Source organism: Pollachius pollachius, assembly GCF_949987615.1.
Source record: "Pollachius pollachius genome assembly, chromosome: 11".
Lineage (NCBI taxonomy): Eukaryota > Metazoa > Chordata > Actinopteri > Gadiformes > Gadidae > Pollachius > Pollachius pollachius.
Genome location: NC_136944.1, coordinates 22,908,060 through 22,925,734, shown reverse-complemented (window position 1 = coordinate 22,925,734; position 17,675 = coordinate 22,908,060). Strand labels below are relative to the sequence as shown.

The 17,675-nt window shown below is 44.7% G+C and overlaps 1 protein-coding gene across 1 annotated transcript; it reads left to right on the top strand.

Annotated features, from left to right (window-relative positions):
• Positions 1–45: 45 nt before the first annotated feature.
• On the top strand, positions 46–15,781 carry LOC307082585 (putative DMBT1-like protein). The gene is made up of 11 exons (XM_079746203.1): positions 46–2,183; positions 2,791–2,936; positions 3,209–3,415; positions 4,750–4,881; positions 5,097–5,364; positions 5,468–6,562; positions 10,663–10,670; positions 12,104–12,310; positions 13,658–13,789; positions 14,005–14,272; positions 14,376–15,781. The coding sequence occupies exons 2-11, from the start codon at positions 2,849–2,851 to the stop codon at positions 15,469–15,471; spliced, it is 3,501 nt and encodes a 1,166-aa protein (XP_079602329.1). The 5' UTR covers positions 46–2,183; positions 2,791–2,848; the 3' UTR covers positions 15,472–15,781.
• The last annotated feature ends 1,894 nt before the right edge of the window (positions 15,782–17,675 follow it).

Below are 17,675 nucleotides of genomic sequence, written 5' to 3'. Positions count from 1 at the left end.
AATGTATTTGTAATTTCACGTAAAAAATATCTAGAAAGATTCTAATAGATGCGGCTGAGTTTTTCTTATTTGTTAGTAGGGGAGACCGGGGATAATTGTAACACGGGGTGAGTTGTAAAGCCACCATTTCCACCAATCAGGGATAAGATATGAGCCACGTGACAGGTTCAGTCTTCTCCTTCCGATCACTCATGGAAATGTACCACTAGTTGGCGCCATTTTTCCGGGATTTACGAGAGAAATCCTAATTTTAAGGTAAGAAAAGTAACTTATTTTAGTTTAGTGTTTGTTGTCTAGTACTTTTACCGAGTTATATCAGGTCAAACTAAAGTTTCTCTAGTATATAATGGTGTATCTCTCCCTTGCTAATGTCAAAGCCCCATGCCTATACAGCTGGTTTAGCAATGGATGACAGGGCGGGGTAGGCTGTAACGCATGCTTTCAAAGTGTTACCACCATCCCCTTGCATACAAAGTTGTTACCAGATCAGATGTTGGAGATGTTTCCCTGTTCTCAAAAAAAACAACTGTTCAGCTCTCTCTCTCAAGAGACACAAATACACACACACAAAGTATAAACGTTATGCTTTTTATATTTTGTTCATAACATTAATATGATCTTTATTCTCTATGTGAAGAATGGATTGTATGTTATAAGATTATTTTTTTCTGTATACCTACAGTAACTGAATGTAGCCTACCACTTTCATAGGCACATAGATGTGTGTGGCATTCAGCCTGCCTTTGCCAATGTAGCACACAGACACACACGCACACACACACACACGCACACATTCACACACAGGATGCATATGTCTTCATTTACAATACAGTTTAAGAATATTTTATTTGGTGAATCTATTTTGAAACCCTGTTGTTTATGCTTATCATTAAATCGCCATATCAAATGGAGTCCCATTGTTTTTTTGCATTTTGTCTACCTGTTACAACCTACCCCGGTAGGTGTTACAACCTACCCCGGTAGTGGGGTAGGTTGTAACAAAGGTATACATTGTATTTGTCATAATCTCACAAATTCCGTGATATGGTTGAGGAGTTTTAAATGGTTGCCACTTGTAGTAGACAAATGTGGGTACATTGCCTAATAGGTCCAGAACTGTAGCTTTAAAAGAAAATGTAGTTTTAGGTGCTGAAGAAAAATGTGTTACAACCATACCCGGTCTCACCTACTGCTTCATAAAGTGGGTCTGAACATCACTGACAGGCATGTGTCACTTAAACAGAGTTTGTTTAGAAATATGTGGCATGAATGAATCATAGTGAGGGGCTGGCACCGTGCATTGATCATTTTCTTTATTACAAAAATACGTTGTCACCTTTTATGGGCCATCACCAGTTTGCACCCGTTTTATAAATATCTCACCAGTGGTTACAATATTGATACCAATCCACGCAGGGACATCACTAGGATTTAGAGGCTGGGGGGGCTAGCAGTCTCAGAAATGCAAAGATGTGAAGAAAATCTTTTCATCACATCTTTAAAGTGGTTCCTTAATTCATCATTTACTACAGTAGAGAGTATAGCATATTTATCATCATATCTTACTTGAATTTATTAAACGTCCTTATTAATCCCCTATTTTAATCCCACCCTTTACACACACACACACACACACACACACACACACACACACACACACACACCCTTACGCACACGTGATGAAATAATAAACAGTCGTTTTGGCTGGTTGTTAGTTCATGGACACAAGAAGACCACTTGTTGGAAGAACGTAAAAAAACTCGCCCTGTATGCCTAGTAGCTCTTGGCTGACTTCGCAGGCTCCGTCAGCATCAGCTCTCCCTCACACTCGTCAAATACCTTTGTATATCCATCTGGTCAATGAGTTGAATGATATACCATTAGGGACACCAAGCCATTCATTGTAACTTGTCACTCTCACAATATTGCTGATTATACCGGCAATCTGCAGGGACTGATAGCTGTCATAGGCTAGCAGCTACGTTGTTGAACTTAGTCTAGGGCGGCTACTCTAAAATTACAATAGACAAAGCCTTTTCTTTACCTTAAGTAGACCTCAGGCAATTTCACATTAGAACCTACTTACAATGTCCCTCTTTGATCTGCAAATCCTCTTTTGTCTCCTCTTATTTCTTAACTCTGCCCCCCGAGTGCCAAGCTGCCAACCCGACCCTTCAGAAAAGGTAACGTTAAACGACCCCTCAGGCCTAGCCCCTCCTGCCAGCGCTCTCGGAAACAATTTGAGTCCAAATTAAAGACAACTTCTACTTGTATTAGTATTTATTTCAACTCATAGTCTGGCTTAGCATGTTACGATTTCCTTGACTGAAAATTGTAGGGGGGGCTTTTGAACATCTTGTGTAACAGCACATTTGAAGTCGTAAATATTTTTTCTACCATTGTAAACACCAAAAAAAAATAGGCCTAACGACGTCCCTGAATCCATGCATGTTTACCACAACAGTTGTTTGTTACTTTCAGTAAGGTCTTCCTGTGTATTTGCTTTCTAATTTTCGTGTCCCATAAAATAAGGTGTTCCAGTTGGGGCAAGGGTGCAACGTTATCTATTCACACAACGAATCCTAAGTTGGGTTGTGGTTGTGGACCATAAAAGGGGACAGACAATCACTGGGAGGGGAGGAAACGAAACTCGAAACTGTAGGCTAATGATCATTTTGTGAAAGCTATTTAAGAATCAAGAAGGTGATGACATATGAATTAAATTAAGGCATTTCTTCATGTCTGCATTTTATTAATTTTTTTTTATTACTTTCATTGTCCCAAACTCAGTTACACAATTTGGCTGGAGTCAATAACCTGCAGGTTATAACATCTCTCAGTCGCCAACATGCAGAAGCACGGGGCCGTGCTGTCTGCTTTGTGGATTTTGCTTCTCCATGTTTCTCCTCTCGGATCCATGAAATTGAGCCTATTCAGTAAGTTCAACTACAATTCCATTACTTAAAATGCAAATAGATCAACTGAAAACTAGTTTCTAAATTTGTTTTGTTCCCTTGTTTGTAAGGCCTACTGTGAAAATGTCTAAATTGATCACCAAATCACTCAATGATGTATAACATTACAGGCCATTCATTATATAGCTGTTGCTGCCCTGACTTTTCAGTAATACGTTTTATTATTTCATAACGGGAAATGTTGGGATATATTCCGTCCCTCAAATACAACCTCAGTTTTCTTTGTGCACCAGAAAGCCTGATGGGGTCGCCAGAGGAGGGGGATATACGGTTGGCGGGTGCGAAGACCCACTCTCAGGGCCGGGTGGAGGTCTACCTTCACGGGGAATGGGGAACCGTGTGTCACAACGGCTGGGACCTGCCCGACGCGCAGGTGGTGTGTCGTCAGCTGCACTTCACAGGAGCCGTATCTGCCGTCGCTGGAGGGACGTTTGGCGAAGGTGGGCTGTTCTGTTCTGATATAATGTCTCCACTAGGGGGGGATGTCGCAGCAGATTTACCAAAAGCAGATTTCGCAGTAGTGAGCGTCCCCTTTTTTAACAACTCTGGTTCCGGAAGTCAATATCCCATTCATTTTCTCCATTGGCTCTTCAGAAAATTGAAAAAAATAGTTTTCAGCCTGGAGCCAATTACCGCAGGAGTTATTCGTGACCGTAAAACATTGGATTCCGAACAAGAAAAGACAAAGGTCCAAGAACATTAGGCCTATTTTGTGAACGAGTTAAGGAACTTCTCATCCCCTGATCCATTGCTGGCCTTTTTTATCAGACCACTTACACCAACCGAAACGCTTCTTGCATCTTGTAACCATTATCATTATTAGTGTTTATATTGTTAATAAGTTTTGTAATTGTGCATGCTTGCGTGTGTGTGTGTGTGGGGGGGGGGGGGGGTAGTTTAATATATAGTGTGTAATGTATATAGTGTCGTCATCGACATGGTACCATGAGTAAACATGGTAGCCTATGTTAACTCAACCATCGCGCGTCCATCAATGGCGGTTCTAACGGTTCTGGCCGAGTGTGGTTGCTAAGAGACGGTGTATATATAAGGGATTATTACTCGTTTTTACCTGTGTATTCAATTACGTATTCATTCAACGTAATGTTTTCCTCGACTTTATCCTACCAAAATTACTATACAGCACCGCTATATATCATATCATATTATTTATTTATTTATTCACCGCACCGTGATAACGAAATGATTGGTACAACTCGTGTCAGCTGGCTAAGAGCCTGCCAAACTCACCACAACCTTGTAGGTCTTGTCTTTCAAGCTGGCTCTCTCAAACACTAAAGGCCAGTACATGGCCGGACTTCCTACTGGTTTCACCCATTTGGACACTCTGTCCTCATCTCTAAAAAAACGCATCATGTCAGAAAGGGACATCATGGTCGCTCTGTGTAAACGATCGGGTTCAGCGGCAGCAGTAATTAATGGCTTGACTTTCGCGCCGGCGGTAAACCTTTCCATGGCAAAAGCAAGCTCCACCAATGAAATACGTTGTTTTAAACTTTAGGATTGCGGGTAGTGTAGTGCTTTTAAATTATGTTTTCAGATAACATTGTGAATAAAACATGTTTTAACCAAGAACAAGTCAGAAGGGGCCCTTGGGAGAGCTGAATATTGCATCAGAAAAAATATATACATATTTATATATATATATAATATATATATTATATTTGACGTATATATAATTTTCTCCCACAAAACAACACACGATTACCGGCCATTGTGAACTAACAATTTCTAATTTCAATACATTCTCTAGGATCCGGACAGATTTGGCTTGACCAGACAAAGTGTGTTGGCACAGAGAACTCTCTTTCCAACTGTTCCTACAATGGATGGGGAATAAGGGATTGCACACACAAGCAAGATGCTGGAGTTATTTGTGTAGCAGGTAGATATCAGAATTATTCAACCATTATGGCAGTAAAATACTTACAAAAGTGTTAATTTCCAGTGGTCCTCAAACTTTTTCTACTAGTGAACCCTCTCTAAGACACTGCAGTATTCCAAAGTAGTCATACACCTTGGGGGTACACAACCAATGCTTTAGGCTCCACTGTACATTTTGAATACTAATAAATATATATATCTTTCTCCACACTTTAGGCACTAGTGAGAACTATGTGGACCATAGTCTTGATCTGTCTGAGGATCTTGGGCAACTCTTTGACAGCGAGGATGGCTGCGACTTCCTTATCCACGGACAAACTTACACCGGCCTTAAACGATACGATGGGGAGATGGTGAACACAACAGTGTGTGCACACAGGATGATCCTCTCACGTTTCCCTGGCTTCAAAGCCTCTACTAATGTCGGCGAAATATCAATTAATCTCACCCAGACGTGCCGTCCTCATCTACCCAGTTTGATCAGGTATAGGCCTTACAGCACCCCATGGTTCTGATGACCGTAATGACACTGTGTGGTCTCCGGTCACCCAGGTAACCATTGTGCAATCTGCCCTGTGTACTCTTAGGTACGTGTACACCCGGAAGCTGGAAGTAACCACGACTACAGCCCAGTGTATCCACCAGTTGGCGTCGCACTTTGGAATGAGGCGGTTGATGGAGGACGCCGGGCGCATCTTCACCAAGCTTCTCCCTGAGGACCGCTCCTTCCTCACCCAGGTCTCCTTCTACGAGTACTCGGTGGGAGCGGGCGACCGGGTGCTGCAGGAGAACTGTCTCCAGTACATGGCCTGGAACTTCCAGAAGCTCAGCACCTCCAAGGCCTGGAGCTCTGTGTCAGCAGAACTGCTGCAGGCCCTTCTGTACCGCTCTGACCTGGTGGTGCCGGGCGAGACCTTCGTCCTGGCAGCGCTGGAGGCCTGGGTCTTCCAGGTGAACCGGACGACCAGTGAGGAGCAGCAGGCCGCCTTGTTGGCCCACGTGCGCTTCCCTATGATCCCCGCCAAGGAGCTCTTCAAGGTACGGTTCACCTCCGCCCTCTACTCCGCCCATCAGACTCTGTATCAGGAGAAACTTCTGAAAGGGTTCGAAGCGCACTCGCTGCCCTTCGGCACTCTGAAGAACAGCTCCACTTTCCAGAGAAACGACCAGGATTACCAGCCCAGGATTTACACCGCCCCCCCGTGGAGCGTTACGTTCAACCAAAGCGTAGAAACCGTCCGGCGTCTGATCAACAACCAGTACAACCATCGAGATAGATATCGAGGCAGTTATGGAGGCAGTTACTCGCAGTATGTCTACACGCCGATGCCGAGAACAAGTCAAACTCACAGCACACCTGTCCACATCAGCACTCTCTTCGCGGACAAAATGGTTGACTGGCAGCTGAACCTCTTCAAAAAGCAAAGCGACTGTACCAACAGTGGTGCGCAGTGTGATTCACTGCCTATGGCCAGAATGAGAATGTCCCCGTCCAACTTCCAGTACCAGGGCAGCATCCGCTACAGCAACCGGCTGCTGTTGAGCTGCCAAGGAAGATTCATTTTCCACATTATGGACTTCAAGGGTGCATTTGCTTATGTGCCCACTGTCAAGAATGTAACGTACCCCTGTGCCGATGAAGAGTATATCTACCACTTTGTGGTGAGGCCCGAATACATCTGAGCCGACCGCCTCTCGGTGGTGGTGCTGGTAGGGGTGGTGGGGTCGGTGGTGGTGGTGCTGTTGGTGGTGGTGGTCGGGGATGTAAGATTGGTGATGGGCAGCCATAGTTGTGTTTACATGCAATAGTCTTTATGTTTGCTGCCTTTGAGAAGCGGTGACGGTTTCCCGGTGTCCCTCTTGTCTCCTCTGAACCTGGGTTCGTTCTTGGTTTGGTTTTGGCCTGCCTCTGGTTACTGGGATCAAACCCTACTCAACTCATGAGAAAGCCAACGCTGCCATGTATGCTTTGAAAGCCTTAAAATAAAAGCAATTCAAATAAACCTGTCTTTATTTGCCATCGTGAACCCCATAATGTAAGTTTGTGTTACATTTTTATAGACTAATATACAGAGATGTCCTGAGATGTGATTTAATTGTTTAAAAAATAACTAATATATAATTTTGCTAGTCCTTATTATGGGCGCAGATGGAGTGGAGGAGTCCACTTCAACTTCTGAAAAACATGTTTTCATCCCCAATATACATTCTTTCTAGATAAATTATGTAATTGAGAACATATATTTAATATAGGCTGAGTCCACTAATGAAATATTTCACATATAAACACAACACTTTGAGCGGTTTTGTATATGTCCCTCCTATATATCCTGCACAATGGCTTGAACCGTCGCATAAACTATTAATTGCTGTGTGTCTTATGGCAGCTCATTTTATATATACGTTGGTGATATTATTGATGTCCTCCTGAGCTGTAATGAGATCAGCGCCCTCGGCCCTTAGAGCGGGGTGCGAACTACGAGGGGGCCAGGGGGGTCTCAGCCCCCCTTAATGAGACATGAGCTCCCCTGAAAACATGATTTGTGAAATTTTGGGGGGGGTCTCTAAAATATTGGCAAAATTCTGTTTTTTCCCATGCATTTCCTTTTTATTTTTGTATTGCATAATCATGGATCACGTGTAATTTTGTTTTTTAATGTATGATTTGCGCATGAGGGTGATTTATCATCTTCATAAAGATACCGGCCTGCATGCAATTATTGTCCTCACCATTGAAGCGTGGGGGCGCTATGTCTTAAACGTCACTTAAAATCAGACATCGGAGAGCTGCTGGACCCGCGCACTTTCGTATTTCATGTTTTGCAGTCATGTCTAAAAGAAAACAGGGAAACCTACTCGCAAATTTCGGATTTACAAAGAAATCGAGACGAATGACTGAGGAGCAGGAAGAGGCGAGTTCTTCGGCAGATGCTAGCTTGGGGACAACCGACACCACCACCGCTGCACTTGCGGGGACTGCTGCCGGTGAAAGCCCGTCAACAGCCGACAGCTCAGAGGCCGCTGATGACGGTGACTCCGCCTGCCTCCACCTGCCTCTCTCTCCCGGCTAACTGGACCAGCCAGCAGTGGAGAGAATGGAAGTCCCGCAACACCTGGCGGTTTGTTAGGGATGGAAACTTGGGATGCACAATTTGCAGAGACACAAAAACTATTCTGCTTTCTGAAAAGGTCATTGGCACGCACTTATCAGAAGAGTGGATTAACGGAGATGTAAGCAGCCACACACAAAAAGGGTTGCGTAAAAAAGTGTATAAACATCGCGATAGCATAGCACACAAAAAGGCTGTTGAAGTCACAGAAACCAAGCAAAAGGAGATTCTGCCAAACAGAGTACTTGAGATAAATTCCAAGTTAAAAGACGAAACGGCAGCTTCATTCAGATTGGCCTATAAGGTGGCCAAGGAAAGGCTGGCTTATAAAAAGCGCCCTCCTTTAATGAAACTACAGGGGCTCAATGGCGCAAAAGTAGGCACACTGTGCATCAGATAAGTCATGTGCTGAAATTATAGGCCATATTGCAAAGCATATGCGGATGAAGTTAGTCTCAAACATTAAAGGGATAAATTCAAAAATCAGCATAACCTTGACCTGTCTGCAGCATTTGACACTGTGAACCACCAGATCCTCCTCGCCACTCTCGCCGAATTTGGCATAGCTGAATCTGCCCTTTCCTGGTTCACATCCTACCTGATGAATCGCACTTATCAGGTAACATGGAATGGCTCCTTGTCCAAACCTTGCACGCTTGATACAGGTGTCCCTCAAGGCTCTGTACTGGGGCCTCTTCTGTTCTCCTTCTACACCAGATCTCTGGGCTCTGTAATTACATCCCACTGCTTTTCCTATCACTGCTATGCTGACAACACTCAGCTATTTCTCTCCTTTACCTCATCTGACAAAGCCCTGATTGTAACACGCATATCTGAATGTCTGGCAGAAGTCAGTACCTGGAGAACTGCCCATCACCTGAGGCTTAACCTCAACAAGACTGAGCTCCTCCTAATACCAGGGAAAGATTGCCCACACATGGACTTACTGGTCACTGTTGAGAACATCACTTTATCTCCTTCTCCAACTGCCAAAAACCTTGGTGTAGTGTTGGACAATCAGTTTTGCTGCACCGCAAACATCACTGCGGTGGCCCGATTCTGCAGATTTGCACTTTACAAGATCCGCAGGATCCGGCCCTTCCTCACAAGGGAAGCAGCTCAGCTTCTAGTCCAATCACTGGTCATCTCCCGCCTCGACTACTGCAACTCGCTCCTGGCTGGACTCCCGGCCTCTGCGATTAAACCCTTGCAGCGCATCCAGAATGCGGCAGCGCGCCTCGTGTTCAACCCACCAAAGTTCTCACATGTAACCCCCCTCTTCCGAGACCTCCACTGGCTCCCTGTAATAGCTCGCATCAGATTCAAGATGATGGTACTGGCATACAAGGCAGTCGATGGAACTGCCCCTGCCTACCTCCAAGCATTAGTAAAGCCACACACCCCAGCTCGAACCCTCCGCTCAACTACCTCAGCTGGACGTCTGGTACCGCCATCGCTAAGAGCAAGCAAAGGTCGATCAGCGAAGTCACAACTTTTCTCTGTTTTGGGACCTCAGTGGTGGAACGAACTCCCTACCGATGTCAGGATCGCAGAGTCGCTCACCAGCTTCCGCAAAAGACTCAAAACTCACCTGTTCAGAGTTCACCTCGACTCTGCATAGAAACCAATGCACAGCCACCATTGAATGTTGTACGTCCTGGCGCTTGCACATTGCACTTATTCAAGGTACTTAATTGTGTAGCATCTACAGTAGCTGCTATCGTTGCTTTACACGGGGAATGGGTTAGCCTAGCGATTGTAATACTTGCACTTGGTTCTATGAACATCTTTACTGTACCGACAGCGATATATTGTTTCACTTCCTATGACAAATTAACTTATTGTAACAAATGCACTTATTGTAAGTCGCTTTGGATAAAAGCGTCTGCTAAATGCCCTAAATGTAAATGTAAATAACCATTGATGAGAGCACGGTGCACGGACGCGCACATTATATATATATGCGGTGTGATGCGAGTGGGAAAGGAGACGTGGACAATGTCTTTTTAGACATTACAGAACTGACAAGGCACAAATGTGGAATCCATTTACAACAGCTTGAGACAGAGTTTGCGCCAAACGGGATTAGATGATGAGTTTTTGGGGAACAACCTCATCAGCATCGCCACAGATGGTGCTGCAGTTCTCACCGGCAAAACCACTGGACTGATTGCGAAGCTTAAACGTGACTTCCCAAACATTCACTCCATACATTGCCTGGCCCACCGCCTTGAATTGGCTGTCCATGACTCTCTCAAAGAGGTTGCTGGATGTAACCATTTCGAGTTTTTCATCTCCAAGCTGTACGCTCTGTATCACCAGTTCGCAAACAATGCGCGTTTGCTTGAGGAAGCGGCTGCAGATCTCAATATGCACATTTTGAGAATTGAGCAGATATTCACCATCAGGTGGGTGGCGAGTAGTTTTAATACTGTAAAAGCAGTGTGGAATAACTACCCTGCATTAGCGCACCACTTCAAAACAGCAAGCGAGGATACATCTCGCAATGACACCGAGATGTGCTTATATGTGCTGAGATAAGGCAAGTAGGCATACAGGCTTGGGGGGGAATGGGTTCCCCATTCCCCGTGAAGGTAGACCTCCACCCGGCCCTGAGAGTGGGTCTTCGCACCCGCCAACCGTATATCCCCCTCCTCTGGCGACCCCATCAGGCTTCCTGGTGCACAAAGAAAACTGAGGTTGTATTTGAGGGACGGAAAATATCCCAACACTTCCCGTTATGAAATAATAAAACGTATTACTGAAAAGTCAGGGCAGCAACAGCTATATAATGAATGGCCTGTAATGTTATACATCATTGAGTGATTTGGTGATCAATTTAGACATTTTCACAGTAGGCCTTACAAACAAGGGAACAAAACTAATTAAGAAACTAGTTTTCAGTTGATCTATTTGCATTTTAAGTAATGGAATTGTAGTTGAACTTACTGAATAGGCTCAATGTCATGGATCCAAGAGGAGAAACATGGAGAAGCAAAATCCACAAAGCAGACAGCATGGTCCCGTGCTTCTGCATGTTGGCGACTGAGAGATGTTATAACCTGCAGGTTATGGACTCCAGCCAAATTGTGCTTGGACAATGAAAAGTAATAAAAAATGTATTGATAAAATTTAGACATGAAGAAATGCATTAAGAAGAAATGGGGGGGGGGGTTATGGTACGTCAATTGTTTTTTAATGTATTTGTAATTCCACGTAAAAAATACATTGAAAAAAATCGAATAGATGTGACTGAGTTTTTCTTATTTTCGGGCCATCACCAGTTTGCACCCGTTATATAAATATCTCACTAGTGGTTACAATATGTATACCAATCTAGCATGTTACCACAACAGTTGTCTGCTAATTTCAGTAAGGTCTTCCTGTGTATTTGCTTTCTAATTTTCGTTTCCCATGAAATAAGGTGTGCCAGTTGGGGCAGTTGTGCAACGTAATCTATTCACATAACAAAACCTAAGTTGGGTTGTGGTTGTGGACCATGAAAGGGGACAGACAATCACTGCGAGGGAAGGAAACGAAACTCGGGAACAGCTCTCAGTAGGTAGGCTAATGATCGTTTTGTGAAAGCTATTCAAGAATCAAGAAGGTGATGACATATGAATTAGATTAATGCATTTCTTCATGTCTGCATTTTATCAATACATTTTTTATTACTTTCATTGTCCCAAACTCAGTTGCACAATTTGGCTGGAGTCCATAACCTGCAGGTTATAACATCTCTCAGTCGCCAACATGCAGAAGCACGGGACCATGCTGTCTGCTTTGTGGATTATGCTTCTCCATGTTTCTCCTCTTGGATCCATGACATTGAGCCTATTCAGTAAGTTCAACTACAATTCCATTACTTAAAATGCAAATAGATCAACTGAAAACTAGTTTCTAAATTTGTTTTGTTCCCTTGTTTGTAAGGCCTACTGTGAAAATGTCTAAATTGATCACCAAATCACTCAATGATGTATAACATTACAGGCCATTCATTATATAGCTGTTGCTGCCCTGACTTTTCAGTAATACGTTTTATTATTTCATAACGGGAAATGTTGGGATATGTTCCGTCCCTCAAATACAACCTCAGTTTTCTTTGTGCACCAGAAAGCCTGATGGGGTCGCCAGAGGAGGGGGATATACGGTTGGCGGGTGCGAAGACCCACTCTCAGGGCCGGGTGGAGGTCTACCTTCACGGGGAATGGGGAACCGTGTGTCACAACGGCTGGGACCTGCCCGACGCGCAGGTGGTGTGTCGTCAGCTGCACTTCACAGGAGCCGTATCTGCCGTCGCTGGAGGGACGTTTGGCGAAGGTGGGCTGTTCTGTTCTGATATAATGTCTCCACTAGGGGGGGATGTCGCAGCAGATTTACCAAAAGCAGTTTTCGCAGTAGTGAGCGTCCCCTTTTTTAACAACTCTGGTTCCGGAAGTCAATATCCCATTCATTTTCTCCATTGGCTCTTCAGAAAATCGAAAAAAATAGTTTTCAGCCTGGAGCCAATTACCGCAGGAGTTATTCGTGACCGTAAAATATTGGATTCCGAACAAGAAAAGACGAAGGTCCAAGAACATTTGGCCTATTTTGTGAACGAGTTAAGGAACTTCTCATCCCCTGATCCATTGCTGGCCTTTTTTATCAGACCACTTACACCAACCGAAACGCTTCTTGCATCTTGTAACCATTATCATTATTAGTGTTTATATTGTTAATAAGTTTTGTAATTGTGCATGCTTGCGTGTGTGTGTGTGTGTGTGTGTGTGTGTGGGGGGGGGGGGGGGGGGTAGTTTAATATATAGTGTGTAATGTATATAGTGTCGTCATCGACATGGTACCATGAGTAAACATGGTAGCCTATGTTAACTCAACCATCGCGCGTCCATCAATGGCGGTTCTAACGGTTCTGGCCGAGTGTGGTTGCTAAGAGACGGTGTATATATAAGGGATTATTACTCGTTTTTACCTGTGTATTCAATTACGTATTCATTCAACGTAATGTTTTCCTCGACTTTATCCTACCAAAATTACTATACAGCACCGCTATATATCATATCATTTATTTATTTATTCACCGCACCATGATAACGAAATGATTGGTACAACTCGTGTCAGCTGGCTAAGAGCCTGCCAAACTCACCACAACCTTGTAGGTCTTGTCTTTCAAGCTGGCTCTCTCAAACACTAAAGGCCAGTACATGGCCGGACTTCCTACTGGTTTCACCCATTTGGACACTCTGTCCTCATCTCTAAAAAAACGCATCATGTCAGAAAGGGACATCATGGTCGCTCTGTGTAAACGATCGGGTTCAGCGGCAGCAGTAATTAATGGCTTGACTTTCGCGCCGGCGGTAAACCTTTCCATGGCAAAAGCAAGCTCCACCAATGAAATACGTTGTTTTAAACTTTAGGATTGCGGGTAGTGTAGTGCTTTTAAATTATGTTTTCAGATAACATTGTGAATAAAACATGTTTTAACCAAGAACAAGTCAGAAGGGGCCCTTGGGAGAGCTGAATATTGCATCAGAAAAAATATATACATATTTATATATATATATAATATATATATATTATATTTGACGTATATATAATTTTCTCCCACAAAACAACACACGATTACCGGCCATTGTGAACTAACACTTTCTAATTCTATACATTCTCTAGGATCCGGACAGATTTGGCTTGACCAGACAAAGTGTGTTGGCACAGAGAACTCTCTTTCCAACTGTTCCTACAATGGATGGGGAATAAGGGATTGCACACACAAGCAAGATGCTGGAGTTATTTGTGTAGCAGGTAGATATCAGAATTATTCAACCATTATGGCAGTAAAATACTTACAAAAGTGTTAATTTCCAGTGGTCCTCAAACTTTTTCTACTAGTCAACCCTCTCTAAGACACTGCAGTATTCCAAAGTAGTCATACACCTTGGGGGTACACAACCAATGCTTTAGGCTCCACTGTACATTTTGAATACTAATAAATATATATATCTTTCTCCACACTTTAGGCACTAGTGAGAACTATGTGGACCATAGTCTTGATCTGTCTGAGGATCTTGGGCAACTCTTTGACAGCGAGGATGGCTGCGACTTCCTTATCCACGGACAAACTTACACCGGCCTTAAACGATACGATGGGGAGATGGTGAACACAACAGTGTGTGCACACAGGATGATCCTCTCACGTTTCCCTGGCTTCAAAGCCTCTACTGATGTCGAAGAAATATCAATTAATCTCACCCAGACGTGCCGTCCTCATCTACCCAGTTTGATCAGGTATAGGCCTTACAGCACCCCATGGTTCTGATGACCGTAATGACACTGTGTGGTCTCCGGTCACCCAGGTAACCATTGTGCAATCTGCCCTGTGTACTCTTAGGTACGTGTACACCCGGAAGCTGGAAGTAACCACGACTACAGCCCAGTGTATCCACCAGTTGGCGTCGCACTTTGGAATGAGGCGGTTGATGGAGGACGCCGGGCGCATCTTCACCAAGCTTCTCCCTGAGGACCGCTCCTTCCTCACCCAGGTCTCCTTCTACGAGTACTCGGTGGGAGCGGGCGACCGGGTGCTGCAGGAGAACTGTCTCCAGTACATGGCCTGGAACTTCCAGAAGCTCAGCACCTCCAAGGCCTGGAGCTCTGTGTCAGCAGAACTGCTGCAGGCCCTTCTGTACCGCTCTGACCTGGTGGTGCCGGGCGAGACCTTCGTCCTGGCAGCGCTGGAGGCCTGGGTCTCCCAGGTGAACCGGACGACCAGTGAGGAGCAGCAGGCCGCCTTGTTGGCCCACGTGCGCTTCCCTATGATCCCCGCCAAGGAGCTCTTCAAGGTACGGTTCACCAGCACCCTCTACTCCGCCCATCAGACTCTGTATCAGGAGAAACTTCTGAAAGGGTTCGAAGCGCACTCGCTGCCCTTCGGCACTCTGAAGAACAGCTCCACTTTCCAGAGAAACGACCAGGATTACCAGCCCAGGATTTACACCGCCCCCCCGTGGAGCGTTACGTTCAACCAAAGCGTAGAAACCGTCCGGCGTCTGATCAACAACCAGTACAACCATCGAGATAGATATCGAGGCAGTTATGGAGGCAGTTACTCGCAGTATGTCTACACGCCGATGCCGAGAACAAGTCAAACTCACAGCACACCTGTCCACATCAGCACTCTCTTCGCGGACAAAATGGTTGACTGGCAGCTGAACCTCTTCAAAAACCAAAGCGACTGTACTAACAGTGGTGCGCAGTGTGATTCACTGCCTATGGCCAGAATGAGAATGTCCCCGTCCAACTTCCAGTACCAGGGCAGCATCCGCTACAGCAACCGGCTGCTGTTGAGCTGCCAAGGAAGATTCATTTTCCACATTATGGACTTCAAGGGTACATTTGCTTATGTGCCCACTGTCAAGAATGTAACGTACCCCTGTGCCGATGAAGAGTATATCTACCACTTTGTGGTGAGGCCCGAATACACCTGAGCCGACCGCCTCTCGGTGGTGGTGCTGGTAGGGGTGGTGGGGTCGGTGGTGGTGGTGCTGTTGGTGGTGGTGGTCGGGGATGTAAGATTGGTGATGGGCAGCCATAGTTGTGTTTACATGCAATAGTCTTTATGTTTGCTGCCTTTGAGAAGCGGTGACGGTTTCCCGGTGTCCCTCTTGTCTCCTCTGAACCTGGGTTCGTTCTTGGTTTGGTTTTGGCCTGCCTCTGGTTACTGGGATCAAACCCTACTCAACTCATGAGAAAGCCAACGCTGCCATGTATGCTTTGAAAGCCTTAAAATAAAAGCAATTCAAATAAATCTGTCTTTATTTGCCATTGTGAACCCCATAATGTAAGTTTGTGTTACATTTTTAGAGACTAATATACAGAGATGTCCTGAGATGTAATTTAATTGTTTAAAAAATAACTAATATATAATTTTGCTAGTCCTTATTATGGGCGCAGATGGAGTGGAGGAGTCCACTTCAACTTCTGAAAAACATGTTTTCATCCCCAATATACATTCTTTCTAGATAAATTATGTAATTGAGAACATATATTTAATATAGGCTGAGTCCACTAATGAAATATTTCACATATAAACACAACACTTTGAGCGGTTTTGTATATGTCCCTCCTATATATCCTGCACAATGGTTTGAACCGTCGCATAAACTATTAATTGCTGTGTGTCTTATGGCAGCTCATTTTATATATACGTTGGTGATATTATTGATGTCCTCCTGAGCTGTAATGAGATCAGCGCCCTCGGCCCTTAGAGCGGGGTGCGAACTACGAGGGGGCCAGGGGGGTCTCAGCCCCCCTTAATGAGACATGAGCTCCCCTGAAAACATGATTTGTGAAATTTTGGGGGGGTCTCTAAAATATTGGCAAAATTCTGTTTTTTCCCATGCATTTCCTTTTTGTTTTTGTATTGCATAATCATGGATCACGTGTAATTTTTTTTTTTAATGTATGATTTGCGCATGAGGGTGATTTATCATCTTCATAAAGATACCGGCCTGCATGCAATTATTGTCCTCACCATTGAAGCGTGGGGGCGCTATGTCTTAAACGTCACTTAAAATCAGACATCGGAGAGCTGCTGGACCCGCGCACTTTCGTATTTCATGTTTTGCAGTCATGTCTAAAAGAAAACAGGGAAACCTACTCGCAAATTTCGGATTTACAAAGAAATCGAGACGAATGACTGAGGAGCAGGAAGAGGCGAGTTCTTCGGCAGATGCTAGCTTGGGGACAACCGACACCACCACCGCTGCACTTGCGGGGACTGCTGCCGGTGAAAGCCCGCCAACAGCCGACAGCTCAGAGGCCGCTGATGACGGTGACTCCGCCTGCCTCCACCTGCCTCTCTCTCCCGGCTAACTGGACCAGCCAGCAGTGGAGAGAATGGAAGTCCCGCAACACCTGGCGGTTTGTTAGGGATGGAAACTTGGGATGCACAATTTGCAGAGACACAAAAACTATTCTGCTTTCTGAAAAGGTCATTGGCACGCACTTATCAGAAGAGTGGATTAACGGAGATGTAAGCAGCCACACACAAAAAGGGTTGCGTAAAAAAGTGTATAAACATCGCGATAGCATAGCACACAAAAAGGCTGTTGAAGTCACAGAAACCAAGCAAAAGGAGATTCTGCCAAACAGAGTACTTGTGATAAATTCCAAGTTAAAAGAAGAAACGGCAGTTTCATTCAGATTGGCCTATAAGGTGGCCAAGGAAAGGCTGGCTTATAAAAAGCGCCCTCCTTTAATGAAACTACAGGGGCTCAATGGCGCAAAAGTAGGCACACTGTGCATCAGATAAGTCATGTGCTGAAATTATAGGCCATATTGCAAAGCATATGCGGATGAAGTTAGTCTCAAACATTAAAGGGATAAATTCAAAAATCAGCATAACCTTGACCTGTCTGCAGCATTTGACACTGTGAACCACCAGATCCTCCTCGCCACTCTCGCCGAATTTGGCATAGCTGAATCTGCCCTTTCCTGGTTCACATCCTACCTGATGAATCGCACTTATCAGGTAACATGGAATGGCTCCTTGTCCAAACCTTGCACGCTTGATACAGGTGTCCCTCAAGGCTCTGTACTGGGGCCTCTTCTGTTCTCCTTCTACACCAGATCTCTGGGCTCTGTAATTACATCCCACAGCTTTTCCTATCACTGCTATGCTGACGACACT